Genomic DNA, 14,629 nt, shown 5'->3' with positions numbered 1-14,629 from the left:
GTCAAAACAGTTTATAAAAAAAAATTAAAAATAAAATAGTATAAAGATGTGACATTGTGATTGGGGCAGTCTTAGCCCTCCATTCAGAATGGACGGTTGGATAAAGGGAAAGATAAAACTTCTATGCTGTAGGGGAAGCATAGAAACCTTTCCCTTTTGAAATTTAAGGAACAAGAATGATTGTGACCTTCATGTACAAAAGATAAACACTTTGTAGACAATCCCATTTATTATTTATAATTTGAATTCATATTCATTAATGTTAATAAAGTGTTATTTTGTAAGTATAATTTAAATAAAAGTCCTAGTAATTATTATGTAAATTCACTATTAGAATTACAAAAGTGATAATATCCTTAATATCTCAATAAAATTACGAGACCCTTATAAAAAAGAGATGAACTATTTAACATCTCATCCTTTTTTCTTTATTCGATTTCATACCATCTTTAAATACGTGATCATGTGTTAGAATGTTTTATATTTTATATGTATTTTTTACAATAGATAAAATGTTAAATAATATAGTGTGAGAATTCTATGAAAATACTCATGAAAGATGCACTATTTAAAATTTTACATATTTACAACTATTCTAACAGATATGTTATTTTCATGGGGTATTTTGAAATAACATAAAATAATATGGATTAAATGTTAAATAGTATATGTAGCATTAATTTTTTGATAAGTTTCCCTTAATTAGTATAAGCCTTCTAATGAATAGTGCGGGTTATATAAGGCCGCAACCTTATTTGTGGAAAGTTGTGATGCATGTACTGTCCATTTTACTTGAGACGTGAATTTGACTTTTCTTTTAAGACAATCTAAGAGAGGCGCAGCTTTTAACATAACATCAAATCCATGAAAAAGTTTATATAAGGTTGCACCTCAAAAACCAATCCAAAAATGTTGTTTTAATCTTGACAAACTCTCTAATTGATCATCTCGTACGAATATAAAAAAGAAAAAATTTCAAAATCTCAGAAATAGTGCTCTTATAAAATATTATCTAAATTATCAATTTTCAAGATTTTAATAGCTTATAGACCTACTTGATTGGAACTATTTTTTTAATTTACAATTTCATAATTAGAATTGAAAATAGATTTTTTTACAACTCTAAAATTTTTTTACACCAACATTACATCTTAAGATAAGGTGCACATTGTTTAAGTTGCAAAGATATTATCTGCAAGTAAGATTAGAGCCATATATAAGCTTTTTCATTTGATAATTCCCTCTAATTGTTGGAGAAAAGATTCACAAGCTCGTGAAGGAAGGCGCTTGAGATTGCAGTACATTTTGAGATCAAACTGTTCCACCTAGAGAGAGAGAAAAAAAGAGGTGACAGGCCGAGAAATTAGCAAGATTTAGGCTCCTCAAAAGCAAGAAGGCAGCCAGAGAGAGGGCCGGTTGGGAAATTTTGTTTGGCTAATGCCGGCTCCGAGAGAACCTAATCCACTATGGAGAGAGAAGAAAACTGTAAAAAGATTTGGTCCTAAACAATCCTCTTTTTTTGAACATGAAGAAATAAAGAAGCCCTTGCAATTGCCAGAAAAAATAGGTCTATTAAAGACACAAAACTGAGGCTAACTAGTAAGGATACTGGCTATATAAACGAGGAATAAAGCATCCAGAACTCCAATCCAAGTCTTCTCAGCAGAGGGAAATGTATATATATATATATATATATATATATAGAGAGAGAGAGAGAGAGAGAGAGAGAGAGGTGGGAATCAAATACATGGCCATTTTCTGAAACTGTGATTCGACCGTGATCCAGTCCCAAAACCAATACCAAACTGTAAGATACACATTTGTAATTCTAATAAACAAGTTACAGGCAGAAATACTTAAATATCTCTGGCATTCTTACAAGTAAAAGAAATCCTTAAAGCAATTAGCCACACTTAAGAAGTTCAAGTAGGTATTGCTCTCCTCCTAAACGGAGCTACATGAGGATCCAATGAAACTGCTCTGAGATGCTTTATGCTCTGCTTCATTTTATTCTTTTTTTCTGAATCTTTATTGTATTGCTTCAATTGAGAGGTCAATAATCAAAAGCTCATAGAGAGTGATATGCCCAGCTACAATGAATCTTTTCCCATCTTGTAACATACCCGTACAAGTAAACTTCGGTTGAAATGTGAAAATTGCGTAGGAATTTGTTAGATCAATTTGTAGAGGTCACTATGTATTTTGGGAGTACGGGGACAAGCCATCGAGCTAGGGGCCCACGAGAGATGAGATATATGATGAAGCCCCCATACAATAGTGTGATAACTGTCACCACCACCACAAACATAGGACCGCTCACCTCCGCAACACAAAAATCAAGGAGAAGGTAACCATTGATTGCTATTACTAGCGCAGCCACCATCCATGACACTACCTGCAAAACAAAAGATGCAATATGAGAAGTGCAGCTTGAAAAAGAGCAATTACCAAGAATGGACATTGTTTAGTAAAGCTGCAATACACAAGTATCTTATATGGGTGGACACAGGACCTGGTTCGGTCTAATCCTCCTAACATGGACCCAACCTGTTCTGGGTTTGGTAGACCAGTACCTAATGCAGGCCTGAAACATCGTCCAATTGGCCCTTTCCATTCAACTAGGACCTGACACTTTGTCTTAATATAGGGACGTGTACCTCAACCCAGACCCTGCCGGGTTCAGATCCTCCTAACCCAGACCCAAACCATCGCAGGTTTGATATACCTGAAACCAACCCCCCCCAACACAAGACAACTCAACAGACCCCAGCAAAGGCAGTAGGCCCCTTTTTCCATCTAAAACCATCCATTCCTTTGCTTGCCGTTTTTCCATCTAAAATCATCCCAATTTTCCATCTAAATCATCAAGAAGAAAGACTTGAATACTAGAGAAGCAATTCTAGGAGTTATAAGAAAACAGGAAGAGTGAATGAAAGATAAGATACTCTAGGGCTCATAGGAAAAAAAAAGAAGAATGAATAACAAAGAAGAGAAGTATGCAAAAACCCCAAGGTTTACATCCAAATCACAAAAACCAAAATGAATTTCACAAAAGAATTAAAAATCCGCATTCAAAGAAACCCCCCCAAAATCATAAAAAAGCCACAAATAATCTAAACCAAAAATGTCAAGAGCACATATACTATGCTCCCAGAGCATAGTGTACATCTTATCCCTAGGTCAACTTGGGAGAACTTTTTCAATCTGAAATTTTGAGAACCCCCTACAAATCACTAGATTAATATTCTCAAAAGAATTTTGAGCTTCCTAACATTTAGATCTCACTCTCTAAAAACTTGGTGGTCTCTATTAATCTTAAGACATTAATTTTTTTCTTCAAGTGCATAGAGGATGCAATTAGCCGACTCCAAATAGTTGGGTGATGATAGAGCCACCATTAGGAAATTTTCTTTCTTGAGGTTAATCTAAGGGTTGAAGAGGTTACATCCCAAAAACTTGGGATCCTAAAATTAATCTTAGATAGGGTTTTACCAAAGGGAGTAAATGGATAGTATACTCCAGCTGCCCAGCAGGTCTATAAATTTTCTGGCAAATATCAAACAACCCCTTTGTAACATCAAAATCAAAACCCCCCAAATCTGAAAACCCCAATCAATCCAATGCACTATAAAAAAACCATAAGACACAGATTCCAAGTCTTTGGATAAAAAAATCTCATTTGTGTACACCGCATGAAGAACCCTATCAAGAATCCAAGAATCCAGAAACACAACCTAAAACCCATAGACTTTCCTTTGGTTTCCTCTCATAATACGAGTTACAAGAACATCTCCATGTTTTCAAAACTAATCCTCAATTTATCTTCTCAAAATTCCACTAAAATTTAGAAAAAATATGAGATATTATGTACAGAAAGAGATTTTCTCATACCTCTCTCCCTATGGGATGGAGAGAGAGAGAGAGAGAGAGAGAGAGACAGGATTGGCTAGGGTTTCAAAATAGAAAGGGGATAGACTCATGTAAGTTTAAAGAGAGAGAGATGTGAGAAATTATATTTTCCTATATTTACATATATAAGGAACATTATAATATATAGATATATATTTTATATTTATTTAATAGGAGTAGAAATGAAAACTTAGTTAAGATTGATGGCCAAAACGAATCTAGAAGAGATTATTTTCGATATCTTAGGTTGGTAATACATGAGAATGGAGAGATTGAGGAATATGCCGCGCATACAATTAGAGCTGAGTAGACGAAGTGGAGATATGCTTATGGAGCCCTAAGTGATTGCTTCATATCAATGAAGGTGAAGGGGAAGTTCTATATGACACCTATAAGAACCAACCATGCTTTATAGGACAAAATATTAGGCAGTCCAGAAATAACATATTCATAGAATGAGTGCAACTAAGATGAGGATGTTGAAATGGATGAGTAGCAAGACAAGAAATAATAGAATTTAGAATGAATATATTCAAGAAATCTTAGGGGGCAGCTCTAATAGGCGACAAGATGAAGGAAAGTAGACTTAGATGGTCTGGCTCTGTGCAGCATCGACCTAGAATATCATCGATTAGGAGGGGCAATTTGGTTCAAGTAGACTATAAAAAGGCAAAGGGAGACCAAAAGAACATTGATGGATATAGTGAGAAAAAATATGGTGACTTACTGAGCTATGGCTCTTAATAGTGTAGAATGACAGAACAAGATTCATGTAGCCGACTCCAAATTGTTCGGATAAGGCTCGGATGATAATGATGATGATACTAAGTTAACAACTTATAATAAGGTATAAGCGACCCAAACTGGTTATTTGTTGAGTCAAGGTTCTTAGACCCAGACTTGCCCTATCGGGTCTAATCTTTGTCCAAAAATCGGACTGGGCCAACCTGGTGAATTAAAGCTACCCACATGAATCAAAAGAATAATTTCATTATAAAGATTATATTGAATGAAAATGCTACATTTTACACAATTATACACATGGAGATATTCAGAAAACACAAGTCATCCTTGTGGTTGTCTAACAAAAGACTCAGGTCTCCTTCAATACAAAGAAAAAAACAACAATACAAGACATCTGAATGCTACACATGAGCTTCTCTCATGCTAAGTGAGAAATAACCCAGTATATTCTCTTTCCTAATTAAATACTAGAAAGTAACCCGCGGGGGGGGGGGAGGGGGGGGTTCACAATAATGTTGTCATAATTAAGTGACATGAGGGATGCTATTCTTTTGCATGTGGAAAGGCTAGGGTAGTGGATAACCTCATCAGTGCAAATAGGTGTGTAAGCATGCTTGGAGAAACCGTAAGAAGTCAATAGACTACTAATTATAAGACTTTAACAAGAATTCATGGAGTGGATGATTGGAAGGTTTTTGGAGAACTATGAACTTGCTCAGAATCAGAAAAGAAAATGAGATATCCACATATATTAATCTTTCTAAAGAGAGATTGAATACCTAAATTTGAGAATGATCGTTGAGTTGGGAGTAGAAACAGAAAAAATAAACAACAGGCAGAACATTGCCTTATTCATAACATGTTCCGGTCATTTTGTAGAAAACTATTTGAAGTGACATTATATAGAAATTACTATTAGGCAGACAACAAATGTACTTGAACCTAAAACATGCAAGGAGGGGCATTCATAGATGGAGGAATGTGACACGATAGGTCGATCCAACTGTACGATGGATGCTATTAAAGTTTCTAAGTTGATACAAAGACAGCTCTAAAGCACCAGACAGGTTTTAGAGATGCAAAAATCAAAACAATAGCATGTCAATAAATGCCATCCAAGTCAGTAACATGGGTAGACTCCAACAACATCATCACCTTATTTACCCAAAAAAAAACATCATCACCTTAGCTTGGGAGATAGAAATTGCACTGTTTGTATATCTATATTTTTTCTTGTGAGGAAGCTGTGATATACAAATGCAACTTGAGAATCCAACATCAATGATTGACCACTCAATTAATGGACAAACATTGGCGACACAGAGAAAAACTGACAGCTCTGGAATGTTTCATATATTTGGCATGTGTGTGAAAAGACTTGCGGACAGGATGGCTCACATACACGACTCAAAGGGAACTTGATGCATGGATTAATATGAAACTTCATTTGTAGACTCATGGGGTTGAGTGAGCTAGAATTGCATGTGACCATGTCTATGTTGTTTCTTGTTTGGTTGCGCATGTGGAAACCAATCTTCAGAAAGCCAAGTTTATGATAATTGAAGTTTACAAAGTACCTTTTTCTTGGCTGGACGCATGTAAAGGGTGTTGATTTCTCTGTACCTAAATTGTCTTTTTGTAATAATTGTTTCAAGGGAAGAGTGACAACTGCCCCTCTCTCCTTTGTTTATGAAAAAAGACGGCCATGTTGTCAATCCTGTTTCTCAAGAATAGGTATGAGAACTTTCATATTACCCCAATATTTCTTAAGGGTCTGAATTTGCCCTTTTGAAATACCAATACCAGGTACTGGGCTATGAAACCGTTTTTAGGCAGTTTCCATAAGCTTGTACTAACTGAGCACAAACTAATACCAGAGAGAAAATGAACGGAACCCTATAACAACACTAATAGAAATTGGTACCAATATTTCTTAGGAACTTGAATACTTATAAGTAGAAACTTCTGGATACAGTAAATTGTAACCTACATCACACATTTTTTCCTGGTTAGTTATAAGTCATATATGAGAAATTAATTGAAAGCCAATTGCAATTACTATACCTCGTATTTACCATGTAATCATGTAACAACTGGTCATAAATGTTATTTCTAAGCACATACCAATAGAAACATATCAGTTCCATAAAAAATCATATCATCCTTTCTAAAGACCATACCAATATTCATTTCTATAGAAGTGTAACCCAAACATTTTTCAGCTTCGCATACCATTACCAGCACTGCAGAATAGTCAGTACCCCTCCAAGTCCCTTGCAACAGTGGAAAAGTTCCACAAATCTCCTTGCCATCACATAAATTTTCTATCTTTTGTAATTGCAAATCAAGTCCATGAGTTAAGTTTTCCGAAACACCTGACAACTTGGCAGGTTAAGGTGCTTTGATAGATTAGGCCACGAACCTGACAATAAGTGTTTGCATTATGGAGATTGGCAAGCTTTTATCTAGTTAAGTCTTCCACCATCCCTCCCAATGTATCTTCTACCTATTTATTATTGTGGTTGTTACTCAATTTTTAACCGCTGTTACTTGATATAATCTTGTTTTACATGCAATTTTTACTTATTTATTTCCATCAGAGGTATCAGAGTACTCAGAGAAAAAGAAAAAGAAAAAGAAAAAAGGAAAAAAGAAAAAATTATACGTATCAAAGAAATTAAGCATACTTCTCTCTTCTTTTCATATGGGAACCGTTTTGAGGATCACACCCTAAGGTGTTATTCTTAAGCCTCTTATAGTCCCTTCACTTATTTTGGGCCTGAGTTTTAAGGCCCCAAATGGTAAGATCCAGAGCAAAGCCAAAATAAGAGTTCTTCAAAAGAGCTTAAAACCAAGCTCTGGATAACACAAAAGGGATATTCTGTTACAGCTTATGCCTTTAACAACTATGATGTATCCTTTGTGATCATGTTGCACTATTCTTAGCTTTGACTTAAAGAGAAGTAACCGTATTCCCAGATATCATCTTTTAAGAAACTTTAGATTGGATGTTTAAATTAAATTTGCCGTGTTTTGTGCTTGTAGGTCCACTAAGATTTTTTGTTTTTATAGAGTCCCTCCACCTCTATATGCAACCATGTGGCAACGAGGAGTCCCATGGATGACCCTCTTATCAGACCCATTTAAGAGTCAAAACTTCCAAGCATGGAATATAAAATTTCTTACTTCTTCCATGAAGATTTCCCTCTTATACAGGTTCAATATACTACAGCCTGCTGATCATGTACCAAAGCTACCAAAGCAATCCACAATTCCTTGTATCAAGTGGGAACAAGACAATTCTATCAGCCAAGAACATCGTGCTTGGCTTATTCATCAGGAAAACAAAAAAAATCATGCTGGCGTGATAGATGGTACCTTTACTGTGTATGTATCAATGACGCTGCACAGGGAGATTAAGGTGATCCTAAGGCAACTATATTACTTGGATTCGGCCGAGTCATGTCACGGTACACTGAGTGCACTAATACAAAGAAAACACAAAGGACTATACATATCATTACAAATTACCAAAAGGAAAAAATGATAGTGGTCCATTATACCAAATTCATCTTCAATTGGAAAACATGAACCGATGAAGAATAAAAATGTACTTACTTTGAGAAAGTGACCAATCTTAAAAGTGCCCACGACTTCCTCCTTGGACACCAGATAGAGAAGTGGAATTAGGGCAAATGGAACTTGCACAGACTGGAGCACATTCAGCCATTCATTAAGAACATCAAGCGTTGACTCAGATGAATCAAAAAAGAGGGCAACAATTACGGTGGGAACAATTGCAAAGCCTCGAGTGATCATCGCTCTCAACCATTTCTTTATCCTAAGGTTGAGGAAACCACCCATTATAAATTGCCCAGCATATGTGCCTGTAATGGTGCTACTCTGCCCAGCTGCTAACAAACCAATTGCCCAAATGTACATGATTGGAAACTTTCCTCCATACTTTTCCTGAAGCAATTGACCGGCATTTACGAGGCCAATAGTCTCTGCTTCTTTTGTTCCATAGAAAGCCTTTGCAAAAACAGTCGTGACGAATATATTGATGGTGAAGGAGACAAAGAGGGCAATACTGGACTCAATGGAATAGTATTTAAGGGCCTCACGCACACGACCCTTGCGGTTAGTATCAATCTTTCTTGATTGCACGAGAGCAGAATGCAAGAATACATTATGAGGCATAATTATACAACCGACGACACCCACGGCCTCTTTTATAGTTTTGGAGCTTAGTCTAGGAATCAATAATCCTGAGGAAAACAATTCAAGAATCCCTCATCAGCTTCTTTCCATCACACAAGTCAAATCTCTCTCTCTCTCACACAAAAAGAGTTATTTGTAAGTATACCTAAAAGAAGTTCCTCGCCATCGGGACGGGTGTCTCCAAACATCCATGCGAAAGAAATCGCCATGGTTGCAATGAGCACCCCAAAGACTGCTTCCAATTTTCTCACCCCATAGTTTTCCAGAAACAAAAGCAGAAAACTGTGCAGCAGATGAGACCAAATAAAGGTAGGCAAGAGAGAACAAAGTGAAGGAAAAATAGTCCAACAGTCATATACAAAATTTTACCAAGAGAAAAGACAAATAATTGATAGGGGGAAAGGAGTTACAATCATAATTCCGAGCCAACAGTCTCAAAGTCCAAAATCCCATGCAACAGTTCCCAAAGAATTACCAAACACAAACAAGAGGAAAATAAATAAATTAATTAAAAAAGAGAAAAAGTTCACACAAGTTGAATGGAGTGATTAGCATGAGACAAAATATGAATATTTCAGTTGCAAAGAAATTATAAAAGCAAAAATTACGACAAAAATTTCAGTAATCTCAGAACCAATGCCAAAATTCTTACCAATCCCCATCATTTATTTTCATTGAAAAAATTCATGAAAAAGTGAACCCAAAAAAGGAAGCAACAGAAAAAAGAAGAAGAGAAAAATACCAATCAAAGGAGGTGATGAGCACTCCAGCCCAAAGTGGAATGACCCCATGACTAAGAACTCTAATGGCAATAGCGCTCCCGATAACCTCCTGTATATCGGCCCCAATAAGTGCAAGCTCCGCCATGAACCACAGAGTGAGCCGCGCCCACGTTGGATACTCCTCCCTGCAGAGCTCAGCCAAGTGCTTCCCAGTCGCCACACCAACACGGGCCGATAAAAGCTGGATTAAAAGCCCCATCAAAGTAGCCCACATCAAAAGCCACAGCAAAGAGTAGCCTGCAATTGCTCCCGATTGAAGATCACCTTCGAGATTTCCAGGGTCCAAAAACGCGATGCTCATCAGGAAACCAGGGCCTGTGAAGAGCCATAGCTTCTTCCATGAAAAGGGAGGCATTGTCGATTCGTCAGTTTCGGCATCAGTGAAGATTGGGTCGATATCAACCCGAACCTTTTCGCGACCTGTGAAGGCTTTTTCTTCCCATTCATCTTCCTCCGACGAGTTGGAAGGTCGCCGGAGAAGCGCACCCTCCTCTTCCAATGGGACCCCATCACTAGCCATTGTTAACCCCTCTATCTCTCTCTAAAAAAACCAGAGTTAGTCTCCTCCCACTCTACCCAAAATTCTCTCTCATCACAAGGTTCTTCCTTTCACTCTCCCAAAATATAAAAACCCAATTTCCCAATATATAGAAAAGACCCAATTCAGGGTTGTTTCTCTCTCTTCTGCTATTTAAATACAAAATTAATTTCCCAATATATATAGAAAAAACCCAATTCAGGTTGTTTTTCTCTTTTCTACTATTTAAATGCAAAATTTAGGAGGGTTCAGAGCAGTAGAAAAAAAGAGAAACCCTCGCGAAACAAGAAAGATAAATAATGGCGTCCCTCTGGTACGCTAACTTTCAAATGAGGACGTCGGAGGAGGTTGGCTTTTTTGACCTCTTGTTGCGGCACGTGCCTAGCAGGCGCAGTACGGCAACAGTGCGGCCTTCTCACACGCGCGCATGCGCCGCTCGCGTGTACTTGAGTAGCAGGAATGGTTAGTTGTTTTGTACTAGAGTACGTATGCTGTGCACCTTCTAGACTATAATTTACATGTGCTCACTCGGTAAAATTACTTAATTGGATTTTTTTGATTTGAAATTTTGCTAATCGCTCTAAAATCACTAGATTATTATTTTTTAAAAAATTAAAATTTAAGTTTTCTAACACTTGAGTTTCGACTTTTAAAGGGGCATTTGATAACCGTGTAAAAGTGGTGAAAGTGTTGGACCTTTCTTGTTAATAATGGGAAAGTAGGAACATAAGTTCTCCTCATTCACTATTCTCTTGAATGAGTCGTTTGGGACCATGGATACGCAAATCCTAAGTTTCTCTCGATATCTGGTTTTGCAGATTCTAGTATATGTAAAAGCTGATTTTGAAAACAATGTTGTTTGCCTAGTTGCGGGAAGAAAATAGCTTGTTTGGCACCATAAGATAAAACCAGGCTTTAGTTTAGTCATTCATTCTGTGAGGTGATGATTCCCTAGTAATACATAGTCAATAAGATAGGTTTTTTTGGAATAATTTATTAATAATATAACAAATAAATTAGATGCCTCCAATCATAATTTTTGATATTTTTATAGGTCGACTTATGATTCTCTCACACTCTCTTTCTACATGTATACATCCGATGATAAATTATTCCCAAATTACATCATATCTATAACATTGTACCTTATTAGATAATGAAGAAGTTAAATATTATCAATCCACCGATCCGACACAGTTTTTGGGATGGCCAATCCAAGTTACCGATCCGTTTCACTAAACCTTGCTGGAGTATGTTGAAAGAATTACTCTCTCTTCACTGCCACGCGCATACATTGCCACACGCATGCATACACACAAGGCCGGGCTAGTAACTCACTATAGAGTCTGAAGTTGGCTTGCACTATAGCTAAGAGAGAAAGTTGCAGTTAAAAAAAAACACATAAGGGGGAAGTTTAATTTAGGGAAATTATCGCAAATATACCTATATTTTTGTAAAATTAGAAACAAACCCAAACTTTCAAAAACCTCGTCTACACCTTTTCACTATTTTTTGGTTTTTTGGACGAAAATACCCTTCACGGTAGTCTGATTACCTTAAAAAACATTACGGTAATTTAAATACCATAAGGATTAGCAAATTTTATACGGTAATTTATTTACCGTAATTATTAGAACATTTTATGATAAAGCTCCAACCTAACTAACTAAAGGCACATAGGGTGGTAATTTAATTACCGTAATGTAATAACATTCAATTACGGTAATCGATATACCGTAATAGTTTAGATATATTATACGGTAATAAAATAACTGTAATGTTCTCCCTCCTTTTTTTTCTAATTTTTTTACATAAAACCCTATTTTCACGATATCTTTAGTATTTTCTTTTTTCTTAGCCTCCTCCCTCTCTTATCCACTTTCAATCTCTCTCATCCATTTTCATCATATCGTCTATTATATATCAATCTTTGAACGAGGTCTTTGATAGCTTCAAATATACACACCAACACTATTTTATAGGTATATCATCAAAATATTATGTTGTTGTTCTATAGTACTTGATATAGTTTGATTAAAATATTGCATAAATAAGTTTTATATTTATTTATAGGGTGCGATTTGTATAGAGCCTAGGCTCTAAACAACCAAATTAGAGCCTACCTTCAAATATTGTCAAGAAATGTGGTTTCAATACTGGAAATCTTTGTGATAGCCTAAAAATATATTTTCATTTTTATTTATAAAGTTTAAAGTAAAAAAATATTGTAGATCGATAGATCTATGAAAACTTGAAAATCTTGAAAATTGACAGTCCAAAATACATCACAAAATACATTATTTCGAAAAATTTAAATTCATTTGTTTCCCATGTCTTTGCATCTTGATGTCGAGATGATGAATTTGAGGATATTTGGGCATCAAAACAACCTCTTCTAGTGAAAGTTTTGGGGTAGGCTCAAATTTGATTGTTTAGAGCCTCGGCTCTATATAAACTTTTTCCTTATTTTTATTGTCGCACAAATAAGTTTTAGATTTATTTAATGGTTGGCCATCAAAATAATGTGTTTCTATAATACTTGATGTAGTTAAGTTGGCCATTGTAATTTTATGTATATTTGGTATCTGTATTGCAATCTAATGTCCCTCTATAATGCAACCTCCTCATTGTATCTAAGTATTTTGAAACTTCTTATAACTATTTTATATTTGTTTCCATCAGAAATTTTTATGCAGTGATTGAGCTTGTATGCAACAATGATGGGTGACAACAGAGTGGAAATCGTTTTACATTTTGGTGATTTTTTCAAGAGAAAATCTAATGATGGATGTATATTCTATGGTGGTGGGGATGTGAAGGTTATATTTTTTAAGGGGATCACATCATTTGACCAAGTAAAGGATTACTTATCAAAAGTATCAAATTATGCCCCAAGTACCATGACTATTAGGAATACTGCCCAGGGTTACCAAGTAACAGTAATATGATACGTATTGATGATAATGACGACATTGTAAACATGATGGAAGTATCTTCTCCCATCGCTATGTATGTATCAAATAGACCTATTGAGTCTGACTACACTGAATATCGACCACCAACAATGCCTGATAATGATCCATCAAGATTGATCATTTAAGAAGTTTGCAATGAAAATCATTAATTTTATTATTTATTAATTTTATGTTATGTGTTAAGATAATTCTGACTTGTCCTTAATTTTTTTTTCTACAACAGTTCCTGACCAGAGCAAGTAGTTCACAGTGAAGGTGTTCAAGATTCACATGATTCAGAAATGGAACGGCATATAGACGATATCGATCCGATAGAAAGCCCCCTTAGGATTAACCGTTATGAAGTTGTACTTCAACAAGATTAAGATTTTGATGATGTACAGGCATGCAGTAAACACCTTATTGATTATGTCATATCACAAAACTTCAATATGAAGTTTATAAAAAGTGAGGAGAGACGTGTATGGTCAAGGTGTGCTGCAGATGGGTGTTTATAGCACGTGTGCTGTTAGAGGGTTAATACAACAAACTTCTTTAGGGTAAAGAAATTTGTAAACATGCACTCATGTGCCGACAGAATAGATAGGGTTCATCAGCCGCTTGCCCGAAGCCACTGGCTGGCAAGCAAGATCAAAGACCGTTTAAATGATATGCCCAATCTGACACCTGGAGATGTGGTTAATGATATACAACGTGATCACAGTGTCACGTTGTCTTACCAACAAGCATAGCGGGGCAAAGAGGTTGCACAAGAGATAAATGAGGGTTCCCATGTGAAGGAATACAAGGACCTCGCCAAGTACCTTTATAAGATCCGAATCACTGACCCTGAAACCGTAACGATTATTCATATAGATGATCATGATAGGTTTAAAGGTGTGTTTATAGGCAATCGTCCATGTTTGTATGGTTCGATGTTTGGTTGCAGGCCACTTATGGGACTAGATGGGACATTTTTGAAGGGAAGATACAAAGGGATACTATTGGCTGCAGTTGGGGTAGATTCAAATGAAAATATATTTTCTATAGCATATGCAGTGGTTGAGAGTGAAATTACATAAAGTTAAACTTGGTTTCTAGAGCTTCTTAATGAGCAGTTTGACGAGAGCTCAGATTTGCCAGCATTGACTATTATATCAGATTGTCAGAATGGGTTACAAGTTGCAATTGAAAAAGTATTTCTAACTAGTGAATAAGGTTATTATATGAATCACCTTGTCAATAACTCCAAAAAGACCTATAGAAATTTGACGCTCACAAAGCTTTATTGGAAAGCTGCATGTGCATTGCCTATAACAGACTTCGATGAAAACATGATAAAGATTAAGAATGAAAATGTTGAGGCCTATGACTGAATCATGTTGCAACATCTGAAATATTGGGCAAACACATATTTTCAAGGGTGTAGATACAATCATCTTACATCGAACATCTTTGAATTATATAACCGATGGATATTA

The 14,629-nt window shown here is 36.0% G+C and overlaps 1 protein-coding gene across 3 annotated transcripts; it reads right to left on the bottom strand.

Moving 5' to 3' along the window:
- Positions 1 to 1,754: 1,754 nt before the first annotated feature.
- Positions 1,755 to 10,452, bottom strand: LOC18424648 (metal transporter Nramp3.2). 3 transcript variants are annotated; one of them, XR_002279283.2, is made up of 5 exons: positions 9,617 to 10,452; positions 9,020 to 9,156; positions 8,272 to 8,921; positions 8,032 to 8,137; positions 1,755 to 2,395 (listed from the first exon to the last, which is right to left on the bottom strand). XR_002279283.2 is itself a non-coding variant. In XM_006829232.4 (4 exons), the coding sequence occupies exons 1-4, from the start codon at positions 10,174 to 10,176 to the stop codon at positions 2,177 to 2,179; spliced, it is 1,566 nt and encodes a 521-aa protein (XP_006829295.1). In that variant the 5' UTR covers positions 10,177 to 10,452; the 3' UTR covers positions 1,755 to 2,176. The 3 variants fall into 3 exon arrangements, 2 of the variants coding, with proteins under 2 accessions (XP_006829295.1, XP_088710385.1); XM_006829232.4 differs by lacking the exon at positions 8,032 to 8,137; XM_088854259.1 differs by lacking the exons at positions 8,032 to 8,137; positions 8,272 to 8,921; positions 9,020 to 9,156.
- Positions 10,453 to 14,629: the final 4,177 nt, after the last annotated feature.

Source organism: Amborella trichopoda, chromosome 12 (assembly GCF_054954075.1).
Source record: "Amborella trichopoda isolate Santa Cruz 75 chromosome 12, AtrichopodaSantaCruz75HAP2 v2.0, whole genome shotgun sequence".
Classification (NCBI taxonomy): Eukaryota; Viridiplantae; Streptophyta; class Magnoliopsida; order Amborellales; family Amborellaceae; genus Amborella; species Amborella trichopoda.
The sequence above is the reverse complement of the archived record's forward strand: the minus strand, read 5'-3'. Positions and strand labels throughout refer to the sequence as shown.

Excerpts from the sequence above, each read along its gene's own strand:
- LOC18424648 (XM_006829232.4), bottom strand. The coding sequence starts at position 10,176 with ATGGCTAGTGATGGGGTCCCATTGGAAGAGGAGGGTGCGCTTCTCCGG. Across the intron at positions 8,922-9,019 it reads TGGCGAGGAACTTCTTTTAG|GATTATTGATTCCTAGACTA; the intron begins GTATACTTACAA and ends TGTTTTCCTCAG. Across the intron at positions 2,396-8,271 it reads AGATTGGTCACTTTCTCAAA|GTAGTGTCATGGATGGTGGC; the intron begins GTAAGTACATTT and ends TTTGTTTTGCAG.